At 40.1% G+C, this 16,830-nt stretch overlaps 2 protein-coding genes across 2 annotated transcripts; one reads left to right on the top strand and one right to left on the bottom strand.

The window, feature by feature from the left end:
* Positions 1 to 623: 623 nt before the first annotated feature.
* Positions 624 to 7,719, bottom strand: LOC149239144 (AT-rich interactive domain protein). The gene is made up of 2 exons (XM_089373323.1): positions 7,084 to 7,719; positions 624 to 1,027 (listed from the first exon to the last, which is right to left on the bottom strand). Exons 1-2 carry the CDS (start codon positions 7,498 to 7,500, stop codon positions 848 to 850), a joined length of 597 nt encoding a protein of 198 aa, XP_089229449.1. The 5' UTR covers positions 7,501 to 7,719; the 3' UTR covers positions 624 to 847.
* Positions 7,720 to 10,018: 2,299 nt separating this feature from the next.
* On the top strand, positions 10,019 to 10,831 carry LOC149239143 (uncharacterized). Its single transcript, XM_089369767.1, has one exon. It carries the CDS (start codon positions 10,019 to 10,021, stop codon positions 10,829 to 10,831), a length of 813 nt encoding a protein of 270 aa, XP_089225893.1.
* The last annotated feature ends 5,999 nt before the right edge of the window (positions 10,832 to 16,830 follow it).

Below are 16,830 nucleotides of genomic sequence, written 5' to 3'. Positions count from 1 at the left end.
CTGTTGTTACAGTACTGGTAAAACTGTTTGTTTGAGCTTTAAGTTGTTAGAGCTTTTCACATTCCCAATTCACAATGAAATTATCCGGTATTCAGGAACTGTCATTACTTTCAAACTAATGTATGCTTATGGAACAAATCTAGGCCAGAACTCTGGTGGATGGAATGAAGCTTGAGGTTTGCTATAGCTATTCAACTGAAAAACATTACGACATGTATTAAGTAAAGCTCAGTCCCAAAGCTAAGCCAATAGTGTACAATAATAACCCTCTTGGCATTAACATCAAAGCCTTTCCTTAGTCATCGATTATTATTTTATAACGTTGAATAGCTAGGTTTTATCTGGCTGAAATCTTTATTCAGAATAAGGGAATCACTGTAGTGAAACCTATTTCAGTTCAGCGTAATCTCCAATTAGAAAACATGAGAGACTCACGAACAATGATGCTAGATCTCAGCTTTATAGGAGCTGATGCTTCTAGGAAGCAGACATATTTTCATAAATTAACCCACAAAAAATAGAATACCTAATAAGAGGCTTAAAATTTTGCTTTGCTACAAAAGCTAACAAAAGAATACCTGACAGAAACACAGCAGTAATGATTTACGGTATTAGTCAGCAAAGAACATCATAAATGATATTTGAAATTAAACTATAGACAATACATAAACATTCTGACAGCCATTTACAACATTTCAATAATAGATCCATTGGCTTTTTAAATTACATCAACTGATCAGCATACAAAATTGTAATGAAACAAAAAAACAAACACAAACTACAATATAAACATTTATGGTCTCTAAATGGTGTGTCGTTATGATATCTATTAAACTTGAACCAATCACTAAGGAGAGGGTAAGGGTGCCTCTTCAATTGGATTAATGTCAAAGATTTGTGAGTTGGATGTTTCGGGTGCCTCATCAAACAGTCCCTGAGACTCAATTGCTTCCTTATACACTGGTGTTTCCTTAAAGTCCGTTGCACCAAAATTGTATGTCTTGACTGCGACTCCACAAGCAACCAGCTGCATAAGGCAAATATCAGTAATTAAACACAAATTCTCTCTCTCACTCACTCTCTCTCTCTCTATTTCAGTGGGTTGAAAGGACAACCAAACTGACTCAGAACAAAAATATGTAATCAAGTCTCAATGAAATAAAGATTTTGACATTATTGCATGATGTAATAAGAAAATCTGTCAGAAGAAATCAACACCACAAAACACATCAGAAGGTTCTTTTCTGGACTACGAATTAATAAACTCCTTTGGGTCACCGTGTCTGTGAGGATCTCTACCATATCTAGACCATATTGAAATGCAGAAAATTACAGAGATCACCTGGAATTTGTGTTATTATTTAAATCAGTATCCATTTTAGATGCATTTCCACGCATCTTCTAGGCTTCCTAAAGTTCATAATTACAGGCACATGAAACTATACAAGTTAAAAAGAAAAAGGAGCTTCAGATAGATACGCTTTATTTAGAAACATCTTTTACAGAAGTTCTTTACATGCCAAAACAATTAGGTCTGTTTTGCAATATAGTATTGTCATCAGGATACAGCCATTTGGACCCTCACATGAGTCTTAGTCCTTTCCACTTACCAGATTTCGATATTGAAATATTTACCAATGATAATAATTAATCGACATCCGGTATAAGTCTTAAGATGCATTAAATCACATGTGGGGCAGCAGCTGTTGGAGCTGTCATTGTGAGCCCCGGAGGAACAATAGAAACATCCTATGCATGGCTTCAAGTTTCAACTAACAATCTTGCAGAAGCCTATGCCTTGCTCCAAAGTCTGAAGACAGCTAACAACTCCTGCATTCAAATTTCAAACACTGATTGTGATAGGAGATTTGAAGGCAGTTTAAGTCAGATGGTCAGGAATTCTACCCCAGCCAATTATCTGTTAGCATCAGCGATAACTCAGGTAAGACAAGAAGCAAAAGAATTCTCCTCCATCAGGTTTTTTCATGTGCTAAGGAAGAATAATAGTTTAGCAGATGGCCTGGCTAATTGCACCACAACATTAAAAACTGGGTATATAGCACCCAATGGTAAGGTTTATAACTAACCTATCCCATGATTTGCAACGGGAAGTAAGGCACATATCAAGCATTTATGGAAGTCGCATGGCACATCGTAAGGAATCCTGATTCCTTAAGTGTATAGCAGGGCACGTAATGAGACTCGACACAAGCTAATCTTCTCACATGTTTTTGTATCCTTCTCTGCACGTATTTAAATACTGGAGGGTAGTTTCCGCCAGCCTGGTGAGATTATGGCACGTCATTCTTCTCACATGTTTTTGTATCCTTCTCTGCACGTATTTCAAATACTGGAGGGTAGTTTCCCCCAGGCTGGTGGGATTATGGCATGTCATTCTGGCATTAATCTGTGGAGTTAGTGGGTTTCTGGCTTTTGGGACAGTCGAGGTAACCCATTTCTCTTGGTTTTGGCTGTTGTCTTTGTTTATATTTCTCTTATGGAAATCTGGTGAGCCTCCCATTTGGCCTCCATTTAGTTTTTAAAGGCAAGTTCAGGCTGATTTTGTTCCATGCAATTCTGAATATATCTCTGTTCCAAATTCTGGGGGTCTGCCATCCTCTTTGCTGGAAGCAGTCCCATTCTGGAAGTGGCCCATTCGCTTGGATGCTTGCTCACTCATTTCCGTTTCATGATTGAGGAGTCTCTGTGCTAATTGGGACATGCAAAAGAATTCTCTGTATGTTTCCTGTTCTGGGGAATTTGTCTCTTTTAGGTGTAAGTCGATATTAAGCTCTCGAATCCTATCTCCAATTCCTCTATTTCCTCGATTAGTCCTCTGCGAATTCTGCTTTGGTTTGTGAGGACCTGGTTTGTATTGGGAATTGTGAGAAATATGTTAGTTTTTGTAGCATCGGAGGTGTTCTAGTCTCGAAACTTTGTGGAGAGGCTAAAACACAGGAATTCTCCATAACCCGGAAATCGTTTCTAGAAATTCCACCTAGAAGTGTCTCAATTAGATTATTAGTCTATTTTTAAATATTTCCTAAGTCTAAACTTAGGAAAAGCAACTAATTAATCAGTATTAATTGAGAAAGGTGAGAATCATCTAGAAACTCACAAGGACTGACTAGGACATCATCTTAGCCCTTGATTACGTTTTAATCTTCGCCGTTGGAATCCCAAAAGAAGATTATAAGAAGAAGTCAATGTGTAGATGGAGAACACACACTTGAAATTGATTTCCTTGGAGAGTTCAATTTTCCAAAGAGCAGCAGCAGTTGCCGGAAGAGGTCAAGCTAGAGAAGGAAGCTGAGACAGAGAGGGGCAGGGAAAGTGAAGCCAAAGGAAGATTTTCCAAATCCGGTGAGTACTTTGCAAAGAGGTTGAGATTTCTCCAGAAGGTTACTCAGAGGGAGCACAAAAGCCTCAAAAGGGCAGTTCGACTTTGCTGGAGGAGAAGACGTTTTCAGTGCTAGAAGCCAGGGAGAGTTTCCGAAGGGCAGGAGAAGCGTTTTCCCAGTCAATAGCAAGCAGGATGGCTAGATGAGTAGTTGATTCAGGTAGCATGTGTGGCAGGCAATGCCAGAGTGATGTAGAGCCTGCGCAGGCCCAGTTGGACGGCTAGCTTTTCAGAGGTAGACTGTGTTGAGATTGCTCGGAGTGAGGGTAATTTCCCTCAGATAATTTTTGCCAGTATTTTCTCTGCAAGATTGTCAATTTCCAACATCCAGATTGTACTCAGATTATTTCACTGCTGCATAATAATAAAAACCCTCAGCTACTACATTGGTTTTCCCAAGTTGGGTTTTTCCGAGGACTTTTGTCCAAAAACAATTGTGTCAATTTTTATGTGTGTATGTTAGAATATTTCTCAGTTTCCAGTGCTATTATTTTCCGTAGTATTTTTGTGAAGATTACAGTGTGTTTATTTCGTAGCAATAAACTGCTAATTTAATTAACAGTTAAAAGAAATAATACTAGTTGTTGCAATTGAATTTCAGTAGTGAAATTTTCACAAAATACCCCTAGGCCTTATGAGGTTTTGGTTGGTATTTGAGAAGCTTGAATTAAATATATATATCAAAGAAAATTATACAAGAAAACACACAAATTTCTCAGACAACCCGAAATTTACGTGATATCTAACAATGTGTGAAGGAAACATCCATGGGTCAAGGTATGGTATTTTATTGCTTAAGGAATAAGATTATAATCAGGATTGCAACACCTACATCCCATCTCTCGAGCTATATCTGACTTGGCACCATTACATGTGTTACGTGAACTATCAAATATTTAATTGAGGTAAATTTTGGTTTTTACAACATAATTTATTTTAATTGTTGTCATGAATTCCAACAATCTCCACCTTGACAACAATTTATCTGATACATTGACCAAGCCCTTTCATCACCTCTTCTATAAGCCAAGAGAAGCTAAACACCACCACATCTTCTCTAACAGTACTGGTTTTGTAAACATGTATGCACAATTTTCTTGTATGGACTTTTAACGATCTACTCCACCTCCATTAATAACCTGTATTACAAAATGGTACTTAATATTAATATGCTTAGTTTTACTATGATAAGCCAGATTGGCAGCCAAACAGATAGCACTTTGACTGTCACAAAATACAATTACATTGTCTTGTGTTCTTCCAAACAAACCCAAAAGACCCTTCAACCAAAGTGCCTCCTTGCATGCATGTGAGACAATGAAATATTCTGCCTTAGTAGTGGATTAAGACATTGTTTCTTGAACTCTTGGCATCCAACGAATAGATCCTCTTACAATAGTAAAGACATAACCTAAAGTGGATCTCCTCTTGTCCAAATCACCTACAAAATCTGAATTAATATAACCATAAAGAAAATCACTACAATCGTTAAAGGTGATACAATAATCACTTGTGCCTCTAAGAAACTGAAGCACCCATTTCACTGCATTCCAATGTTGTCTTCTTGGATTTTCCATGTATCTATTGACAACACCAACTGCATGTGAAATATCTGGTCTAGTACATACCAGCGCATACATTAAATTTCTTATTGCATTAGCATATGGTGCACAATACATCTAATCCTTTTCTTCCTCACCACTAGGACATAAACATGAAAAAAGCTTAAAATGGGAACCTAAATTGATACTTACATGTTTCACATTATTTATGTTGAATTTCACAAGTATTTTCTCCACATGCTTATGTTGTCATAACCTGAGCTTACTATTTTTCCTATATTTCTATGCCCAAGATTTGTTTTGCTACTCCTAGATCCTTCATATCAAATGTCCTAGCCAACTAAGCTTTTAATCCGTTGATCTTGTCCATGCTTTTACTTGCAACAAGCATAGTGTCAACATATAAAACCAAGATAATAAATATACCATTCTAATTTTTTAAATAAACACAATGGCCATACCCCCTTCTAGTATAATTTTGGCTCATCATGAAGGAATCAAACCTCTTGTACTGTTACCTAGTGAAGAATTGATCCATCTTCAGGAATCAAACCTCTTGTACTGTTACCTAGTGGAGAATTGATCCATCTTCTTCTTCCGTGTCTGAGAGTATATGAACTACTAGTTACAACTTACGTTATAGAAAGCTTACCAGGAATTAGAAATCCTTTGGTCTATACATGAATATTTCTGGGTGTGTGCCAATAATCTATGCTGATAGGAAAAAGTAGATCTTGGAAAAGCCCTGTATGGCAAATTGATCTTTCATCTTCTTCAAAGATTAAATGAGGATGATAATTGTGCCCCTCCAAAATTCATGACATTATGAAGTGTTAAAGTTAGCTTGTAGCAAATTATCAGATGAAGAAAGTGCACCAAAAGAACAATGAAATAAAATATATGATGCGTGAGGATACAAGTTAGACAGATGAAAAGCATTTTGATGTACAAGACGTTTCTGCTAGTTCAGTTTTTGATGTATTTTTTGGCTCAAGATTAGTCACTGACGACATTATTGATTGCAAGGATAATGGAGGTTGTTGTGCCTAGGCTTCTAGCTTATTATTCAATGTACTGTCTTCCGAGATACTTTATGATTAAAATGTTTATTTTTAATTCGACCAGTCGACGGAAGAGGGAAAAGACTCATCTGACTATCTGCCTATATAGAGGAGCTTCTACCTAAAATTAGTGGTTGCGGTTGTTCTCTTTCATCCCCTTGAGTTAGAATCCTAAACTAGATCTGCTAAGCACTCCTTGGGCTCCATTGTAATTCATTTTGAAACTTCATGAGAATGGCTCGGCATTTAATGCTCTTATGATGAATATAATGCTTTTTTTTACTTACTTTAAGGACTTGAGTCATGTTAGGGAATGGATTGATTTATTTTTCTGCTTATGTTAGATTTGGAATGTAGAAATGTTTAGTATCTGGGCTCTCATACTCGATTACGGCTGTCCCTGCAAGTATGAATTAAAGGACCAACAGAAATTAAAAGCTCAAGAGTCCAGAACAGGGAGATTCTTTAACATCATAAGTAAGCACAAATACTCCTACGGTTCAACTATATATTGGCACGAAAAGAATGGGTGATAGGTTTTTGATGGAAGACCTCTCAGATTTTAGTGCCTAAGGTCATTTCCCAATAAGTCATTGTCTTTTGAGGTGTAAATCACTTTATGATATCTTGAATTCTCTGTTTTAGCTGAAAGGCTCTTTGCCATAGCACAAGTTCAGAGAATTATATAGCTGGTGCCATTTTTCAACTCTTATGTTCGATTCCGTCCTACCAATTTTCTTTGAATTCCTGGGTGCTTGCATCCCAATTATATGAATCTAGTTTAGATTAAAATTAGTTGGGATGTGATTTACCCTTTGATGAGAGGGGAGTGCCTAGACTGTGAAAATAGCTGCTTTTTGGCAAGAGCTGATATACAATACTATCTTAATACTGCAACTAGTTGTGAAACTATAGATAGTTAGAGACATTATACAATTGCCAGAATACACTATCTACAGTTATGTTGCTTTTAGAACCATCAATCAAGCACAGAGTTGAACAAATTACAAGGAATGAAATACTACTTGCAGAATTGGGATCCGAGAAAGTGAAGGCTTACTGCAAAGAGGAAACCAAAGGCCCACAAATACCGAATGATGAAACCAAAGGTATTCCACTGGGGACCCTCCCAAAAGTCAGGCTCCTCTCCGGGTAGTTTAGGATCATCATATTCCTCATCGAAATCATCTTCGGCTTCTTCTTCTAGTGGGACAGTGGCTGGTGAAGCGGAAGAAAAAGAAGAGGAGATGGTATCCCTCTCATCGACTCGTTCTGTCCTTTGGCTTGATGATACCCTTTTGGCAGAAACAACTGTCAATGTCCTTCCACCACCGGTGGCTGGCGTAGGAGGGAAAGAATAGAAACTGAGTCTGCCTGCCAATTTAGTGAGGGCAGGTGGATTTTGGCGGCGGCCAGGCAATCCATTGGCATCTGTAACAAAACAACAACTCGCAGGGCAGTTGCATGAAGATGCCATGAATGCAAAATCGCCCCTCGTATGATTTCTGAATTTAGAATTCTGTACACATCCCGCACAACCAACAAAGCGATGAACGAATATGAGATAGCGGGGCCGTCACTAGTCCAATGTCATTATCGCAGGCAGGTATCACAACAAAAAGAGATATTTACCAGAAGTGATGGTAATGGTATGCTTCAACTGACGCTCTGTGGACGCCTCCTTTTGTTTGGCCTTGGGCTCCCCGCTACTCTATCACTTCATTTTATTTCAAACGGCCACGCCGTTTCCACGTCGAATATCAACGAATGGAAAGGAAGATAAAATTATCCTATCTGATTTATATATTTATATAATATAATGTATTTAGTTTTTATTGAATTTGGTTTTTTTATTAAAAAAAAATTAAAATTTTAAAATCTATCTGAAGTATAAAAATAAAATTTACTTTTATTTATCTCAAATATGGTTCTTATTTATCAAACTAGGTATTTAGTTTCCTATTTATCAAACTAGGTATTTAGTTTTTTATTGACTTATTATTAATTTGTTTTACTAAAATAATTTAAAATTTATCTAAAGTTTAACATTATGAAATTAAATTTATTATTTTTAAATAAAATTTATTTTTATTTATCTCAAATATGGTTGAAATGTCTTCTCTCTTATTATGTAATGATGCAAGAAGTGACTTTTGTGTACTTTATTATTAATTACCATGTATTATATCACTAATTACAATGTACAATAAATATAAATAATTTGAAAAATTTATATATTAATTATTATGTATTATAAACACAAATGGTTTGTAATTAAATTTTAAAAATCCATTTTTTCATTGGTGTAAAGTATTGAATAGACAATTTTTTCGAGTTTTATTTTTTAATTTACAAAAAAATAATTTAAAAAATATGTAAAGATAACATGTGTACAATTTGACAACACCTTCAAGAAACTAGCTGCGTTGAGCCGAATGACGCTCTGCATCTGCGCCTGAGGTTTCTCGGCCCTGTGGCCGCCCAAAGGCTCTCCCGAGTGGTCCATCATCCAGCAAGGAATACGCATCCCCTGCAAGCAGTCAAATCGCATCACCGAGCAGGGTAGATCGACTATGCCCGCCGTGGTTTGGGTGAGCTCGATCCGGTCGAGCTAAGGCTTCTCCCATGGAGTCTTCATCGCCCTCCCCTGCCGAAGCCGAGGCCTTTGCTAAACTTCTGAATTCTCTGCCAAAAAAGAAAGCAACAGAGGTTTCGAAATTTGTGAAACGCCTGGATGATATCCCAGAGATCTCGCTCCCTCCTGAGAAACCGATCCAGGTTGCCCTTTCCCTGTCTGAGCGTGCCTTGGTGGGTCAGTTCACAGGACTCTGGCCCTCCCCTAAATCCACAGAAAGTTGGGTCACAAGGAACTGGGCGCCGCTAATATCGGGCAAGGTCACTTCATATTTCCTGGGGAAGGGTTTCTTCCTGTTCGAATTTTCTGAAAAGGAAGATAAGGATCTGATCTTCCACAATGGACCCTATTTCATGGGCCCCCAGGGTCTGTACCTCAATAAGTGGACGACCGACTTCGATCCTGCAGTTGATGTGCCCATAACCGTCCCTATGTGGGTTAAATTACCCAATCTGCCAATGCACTGTTGGAACTGGGAATCCCTTAAGCATATCGGAAATACCCTGGGTAGATTCATTGATCGAGCAAACAACAAAGATCAATATGACTGTGCTAAAATTTGTGTTGAAATTGATCTCGAGGTTGGCCTACCTAAGGAAATAAAGATCAGAGTTGGAAGCTGGACGCATGTTCAAAAGCTGGATTATGGACAACTTCCGTTCAAGTGCAGGAAGTGCCAGGTCTATGGTCATTTCGCTAGAGGATGCCCAAAAAATACTGAAGCGGAGAAAGGCAAAGAGGACGGATGGATGCAGGTTAAAAGGACCAAAAGCAAAGCCCCTAGAACAGGAAATACTAATGGGAAAGCTCTCCAAACAGGATCAGGGTCTCAAAACCCGCACATGGAAGAGCAAGGAAATAAATTTATACAGCTAAGTTTAGCAACAGAGGAAATCCAAGATCTGGAGACACAAAAGGAAGGATCGCCCCAAAAAGAGCCCCCCCAGGGACCAAAGCAAGCAGATAGTAAAGCAGACATAACGAAAGATACACCCTCAGAAGAGGCTGAGGAAGTACAAGGCTCAAAGGACTCAGAAGAAGAAGGTGAAATAGGTGAATCGCAAACCTCGGCCAGAAGATCTTTGAGGGGCCGAAAATCTGCCCGTGAGAAAAGAGAGCAGGAGACCTACAAAGACAAACTGCAAGGAAGCCAACCCACCCTCGAGAAACTCCTGGCTAAAACTCCGAAGATGAATAGAAACCCACCCCAGAGCTCTAAAGGAGCTCTCCATTCCAAAAGCAAGTGATGAGGATCGTCTCCTGGAACTGTAGGGGTATGGGGAGCAAAATTAAAGAAGAAGTTGTCAAAAGTTTGATAAGATCTGAATATCCTGACATATTCCTCATCCAGGAGACTAAAATGGAGGACAATGCCTTCCTCAATATCGGCAAAAATCTGTGGAAAAGAAGTGAAGGGAAAGCTGTCTCAGCGAGGGGTGCCTCAGGAGGCCTGGGCACCCTCTGGAATGCAAAAAAGTTCACAAGGGTGAAAGAGATCGCCAACACTCATTGGTTATTCTCAAAACTGAAGCACGTTGACTCAGATGAGACCCTCTGTCTCTTCAATGTGTATGTCCCAGTTAGCGCAGGAGAAAAAAAGAATTGTTGGGACTCTATTAGAGAACTGGCAGACTCTGAAGATTTAGCAAATATCACCATTGTTGGGGATCTAAATCTCACTTTAACTATGGCTGAAAAACGTGGAGGGAGCATTGTAAGGGATCCAGCGCGAGAATGGGTTGAGGATCTGCTCCAGGATTGGGACATGATCGACATCAAACCTTCGTCGGGCAAATACACCTGGTCCAACAAAAGACTCGGTCTAGGCCATATCGCTGCAAGGTTAGACAGATTTCTTGTTCAAAGTTCTTTTCTTCTTCTTGGTCTAGATTCTAGAATGCATATTCTCCCCTGTAGTGTCTCTGATCACAGGCCCATCAAGCTCGATCTTTTGGCTCACTGGGATCAAGGCCCCATTCCTTTTAAATTCAATCCCCTATGGATCAAGGAACAATCCTTTTTGCATTTAGTAAAAGATACTTGGAAGCAACCAGTCAATGGCTCTGCATTCTTTGTATGGGAGGAAAAGCTCAGGAGAGTGAAGGCTGCATTAAAAATTTGGGCAAAATCTCTCCCAAATCCTGCAGGGGAAAGGAATAAATTACAAGAGTAGCTAGAGATCCACCATCTTAATTCAGAAAATGAAGAGATCACAAAAGAAATTCTCGAAAAAGAGGCGGACCTCCAGCAAAAGCTGCTTAAAGCAAGCCTGGCTGAGGAAGAGTACTGGAGGATCAAATCTCGCAGGCTTTGGCTTAAGGCAGGCGACAGGAATTCATCCTTCTTTCATAAGCAAGCCCAAGCACGGAAAAATTTCAATTCCATCACCGAAATCAAGGAAGAGAACATCATCCATAGAGACATTCAAAGCATAAAAAATGCGGCCTTCCTCCATTTCAAAAATCTATATAGTGAAATAGAGGGGCAGGGTCAAATTCCATCGATTGTAAATGAGGTTCCCACGTTGATATCTATCAGAAAGAATCAGTTCTTCGAAGCAGAAGTCACAAATAATGAAATCAAATCCGCCCTCTTCTCTATGGAGCCGGACAAGGCCCCGGGTCCACATGGCTTTACTGCCAGATTCTTGCAGAACTGTTGGCAGATAGTCGAAAAATATTTATGCAGAATGGTCCAAAAATCTCAAACCTGTCAGAAAATAGGGGGAAGCACTAACTCGGCTTTCCTGGCCCTTATCCCCAAGGAAAGAGGTGCCAACTCCTTCTCCAGATTTCGTCCTATATCCCTTTGCAATATAGGCTATAAACTGATAACAAAAGTGATTGCGAACAGATTGAAAACAATTCTCCCTGACATTATTCTAGAGAATCAAGGGGGCTTCATTCAGGGACGACAGATTGTGGACAACTACATCCTGGTCCAAGAAGCGATTCATTCAAGCTTGGCCCGGAAAGAGAAAGGAATGGTCGTCAAACTCGATCTTGAAAGTGCCTTTGACAGGGTGTGTCACACGGAATCTGTCAAGGGTGCGGACACGACTGACCTTCCTAGAAGTCTAAGACATTCTAATGACAAACAAGACAAAATGGAGTGATCTTTCTCTAAATACACCTTTTACAACATGAAAACTACAAGTGTTTAGGCTTACCTTATTCCAAAACGCTGTTGTTGAAGTCCGTTCTTGACGATCCGGATGAGCTCCTCCTTCAAGTCAATTCCTGCAACCACAAACAATCAAACAATTACCAAGCACTTGCATTTCATATAATAAAACATATATTCAACATGCAGACCAAGGAACACATGAAATAACTCATTAACATAAGCTATTGAGAAAAATAAACCAGTTTGTATTAATAACGAAACAAAGAAACTCTTACAACCTGGCCTTGGTGTTGTGCAAGTTCCTCCCAGGGTCCATCAAGGGTTTTCCTCTACTTTGACAAAGCTCACCCTCTCCCAAGTAGAATCAAGTGAAGACAATCTCTCCTCACAAAGGCTCTAATGGAAGACCTAAATCCTGCAGCATTTACCCAAAGAAAATGTATAGCTCCAACCTCCCCTCCTTCTGGCTCAATGCCTTCATTTATAGTGCTGTAAAGAGGTTATTCAGGTCCACTATCAATGGGATCATCCCCCTCTATGGGTGGGATAGCTCCCTTATTGATGGGATAGGTTCCCCCTTAATAGAGATACATGAACCAACTGGAGGCGCATCCATTTCATCAAACCGACCTCTAGAATGTTCTAGAAGTAACCACAAGTAACTTTTTCAAGATAAAACTCGCGCATTTTGCCTTTTACAGAGGGACGCACCTGTCCCTTAACATACAGAGCGTCCATGGACGCATATTTTGTGAACATGATCAGCGTCCCCGCAGGTAAGGCTAGAGAGAACCTGCGACCCCAGAGATAAACATGATTTTTACAAGACTTTCTCTCTTCTTTGAGTTTGAGATGGATAACAGAGGCATGAGACTTGCCTAAGAGGGTAGCATGACTTGTTGATTGGAGCCATACTAACTGTAAGTAGTCAAGGTGACATTTTTTAGTGTAACAGATTGCCCCCTAAAGTGCGAAGCCTGGAATAGAATAGGGTTTTGTAATTCTAGGAAGGGTGAAGCGCTTTATCATTTCAAGGATTGCCTTGTGGATGGCCTGGTTGGAACCTGCAATTTTCAACACAAAATACATGGATAAGATTATATCATCACTGAGGTAGGCATTCCCATACTCAGATTCAAAACTTTAACTAATGGACTAACTATTCTGATATAGGAATGATCTTGCAGTACATCATTTTTATAGACTTTTGTAGACACAGTATGGACGCAGCCATCTGTTTATGATTAGTCTACATAGATAATGAATACAAAACTCCTCGCAGCCTGGATGGTAGAAACTAGATCCAGGGTCTTCACTTCTACTTCCCGAATTGGTACGATTCTAGCCATGTGATTAAATGATTCGATGTCGAACATGGTAGAAACCACTTGATTACCAGTCAATGATGTAAACTGTTAACAAGCGTGAGAGAAACCACCAGTAATGTCAATGGTCCTCAAAGTACCAAGCACAACCCGTGAAATGTGAATAGATGTTTTGATGTCGAACACTTCACGGAATCCTTTGATCGAAAGTCAATGATGTAAACTGACGTCAAAGGCGAGAAACCTGCCATTGATGCATGCAGACTTCAAGGTACTGTCGATTCCTAAGTCATCTTTCTAGATAATGTGTCGATGTCGATAGAAAGCGACCCGTTGCAGGCAAGCCTGCAACACGAAATCATTGTTCAAGTTGAAGAAATGTTGCTGTAAGGACTGACTCAGGGATGGTCAATGGATGACAAGTATTTTGCAGATGAAAGTTTTGCTTGCAGACCTCTTGAACACATAACGACACAACAGATGGTTTGGTGACGAATAACTCAAAGTTGATCCCTGAACCCGGTTAAAGATTTTCAAAGTGATTTAGTCAACTGTGAGGTAAAAGATTTCCCAACCCAGGTGAATGAAAAGTGTCGTGTTCAAGAGCGGTAATAAAGTTTCTTCTGAGGCAAAAGGTGACAAATAGGTTCATTCTTCTCTTTTTTCCCCCACCATTTCTGGCAAGTACCTCTTTATTTTTAACAAGCTTGAGGAGGATAACATATGCTTGATTATAAGCTCATCCTTCGGACGAGTCCAACCTAGTTTAAATGCGAACCCTAGGAAGGAGTGGTTCGTTCCTGTTTGTAATTGAACAGGTCCTTTACTGTAAAAGTTTAACGAGCCCAGTATAGGAGAAACTCGGCGTTTTTCATTTTTAGAGAGTCTGAAAAACTTAAGGAAACTCCACGTTGAACTTTTTCGTATATTTGTGTCCCTCAAGCCCGAAAAAGTATAAAATAATACCTGGGGGAACCGCTTGATCTTGCGACCAAGGAGTACTTTCATAATAGAATCGTTGATCTGAAAAGTAAAAAGCGATCAAAGACACGTCGTTTTATTTCCTTATCGAGTTTGAAACGACAAAAACCCGGCAATCTTTTCCTGATTTTACGGTCAGAAAAGAGCTAAAAGGGGACCGTCTTTTAATTCCGTTTTAACGAGTGAAAAAGAAACACTCGGCGATCTTTTCATGTTTTAGGAGTCAGAAAAGGGCTTAAAAGATGACTCTGAAATTTTGTTTGTGAAAAATTACAATTTCCCTTGAAATCCCTTCGTCCTGCACAAAAGCGACACATTACTCATACCTGTTTAAAATAGGCAAAAATACATTTGAAAACATCTTTTCATGGTAAAAAATGAACTAATTCATCCAAAAAACCTATAAAAAGACCTTTTACCATGTCATTTTTACCGTTTCACTGTTGAGGTTGAAAAAGGAGCTTTTGACAAGAAACTTCCCGTGGTTGCTGCGGAAAATCTGACCGTCGGAATCGAACGCCGCTTCACCGAGGTATTTTACACATCCCACTCTTCATTTTTATCCGTTTAGTTTTTTGTTTTTGGTCTCTGTTTCATTTTTTGGGGGGGTTTTGGGTTCAAAATGCGCCCCTCGGCGGACGCAGGTGCCCTTCGGGTGGCCGCGTCCCCCGACTTTTTCTCACACGGGAAAAAGGTCTGGGGACGCGGTCCGCCTTCAGGCGAGCTGCGTCCGGACGCCCTGTGCTAAAAAGCCGGGGTGCGTCTTCCGCAAAGGGCGCATTTCAAAACCCTAACTCTCTCAAAAAACCACCAAATTTTTTCAAATTAATTTCTAATTGACTCTTTTGATGTGCAGGGCCAAAACATGTTAGACTGGAGAGAGAGAGAGCACGTAGAAGACGATGAAGCTGCGATTAACCACCAACCCTCTCTGGATGCCTTAAGAACATGTGGATTGTACAAATATTGGACCATACCGGGCATGAGGGGCCAGGTAAGATTTTTGGAATGGCTAGTTGAGCGATGGAACGTTCAAGATCAATGTTTTTACATTGGAGGGCACCAGCTCGAGATAGAGCCCTCGGATGTATACTTTCTCACTGGCTTGCCAAACAGAGGTGAGCAACTCAACCTTGCGGGGACCAGGCCGGGTGGCCAATCCCTTGATGATCTCCGCGAGGAGTGGTGCAGACCAGGGACTCGCCATAAAAAGGGCGTGGAGATAAAGCACATCGCTCTGGCGGAACTTAGAGTTATTGCATTTACGGTCACTAGGATTTGTGGCGCGGCCGCCTTGCACATTGCTTCCGGATCCCAAATGCGGATGGCAGTTGACTGTTACCAAGGCACCATCTTCAACTGGTGCGAAGCTGTGTCGGCTCATATGAAGAGCCAACTAACCAAGGCAAAGAACGGACGACTAAAGACTTTTGGATATGGGCCTCTAGTCGTGAGCTTTGCCTTGGAGAGAGTTCCTATGCTGATCCCTCAGCAACTCACTGTTGATGACTTGGGTCCTCGGGAGCCAAAGCTTGTTCGATGGGTTGCGGTGATGGCCCGGCATCCTGACGAGGGTGCTGCAGTGGTTCGATTCTCTGACAGTTACTTCGACTGGCTAGAGGGCCAGCTTTTTGTGATACAAGACTTTCCATATGCCGGAATGGATTTCAGAGGTGATCCGGACATGGTTCTTCCACAGGGAGAACAATGGGATGACAGAGGTACTTTCATTTTCACAAGTTTTCTAATTATGTATTTTTTTATTTTTCATATATATCGTCTCAAAGTAACAGTAAAATTTTAAAAATGCAGATGTTGGACCACAGCGTCCAGCCAATCTCCGGCCTTACGACAGACGACATCCAGCTGCACCGGCACCGGCCTTACAGGATGCGACAGCAGAAGTACTAGCCGATTTGGAGCATGATCTAGAGCGTCTCACGGCAGATATACCTGAGACTACTATGGATGACATTCCAATGAGGCTTCAGCGCTTCGTGGTTGCAGTCCCTGGACCGTTTAGGAGATTTCTGCGCAAGATAGCCCGCGCAGTGGTGTCGTACAGAGAGCACCACCAGTGATTGACTAGTCACTTTTGTAGTCACATGTGACATTTTTGACTTTTTGCACTATCATTTTGCCGATCATAAGGTGTGTTAAACCTATGATCGAAGACGATGTATATATTTTTGGACACACTTCTATCTATATCTATATATCACTATTATCGGCTTATCTTGTTTAACATGTATGATGAAATGTCTTTAAATTTACTTGCATGATTATTATAAATGTCTGTCCAACACTTGAGAAGCAATTGCATCTGCTAATGTATTCAAAGACCTTGGAATATGTTGATATTCAATGTAATCAAATTCACGTTCCAAGAGACGCACTCTCAAAAACAACCTTAATAACACAGGATTTCTAATGGCATAAACTCTATTAAGCTGTAATACAACAAGTTCAGAATCTAACCTCACTATCAAACGTCGAATTCCAAATGAAATAGATTCGGATAATAATTCAACCACTGCACTGTATTCTGCAATGTTATTCGTTGTTTGACCGAGGCTTACCCCATGCATAGAAACTAACTCGTCAGAGGGCGAATAGATAACCCAAGCTGCGGAAGAGATATTCCGTGTACTACGACAAGCACCATCAGCAAATCCAATGTATGTTTGGAGAGGCGTCGACATCTACAATATCAAGAGTAAAACCAAGATGAGCCAAAATA

Source organism: Pinus tabuliformis, chromosome 8 (assembly GCF_031772625.1).
Source record: "Pinus tabuliformis cultivar Carrire ecotype Pingquan chromosome 8, CPIR1, whole genome shotgun sequence".
NCBI classification, from domain to species: Eukaryota; Viridiplantae; Streptophyta; class Pinopsida; order Pinales; family Pinaceae; genus Pinus; species Pinus tabuliformis.
This window is presented reverse-complemented; position numbering and strand designations above follow the sequence as displayed.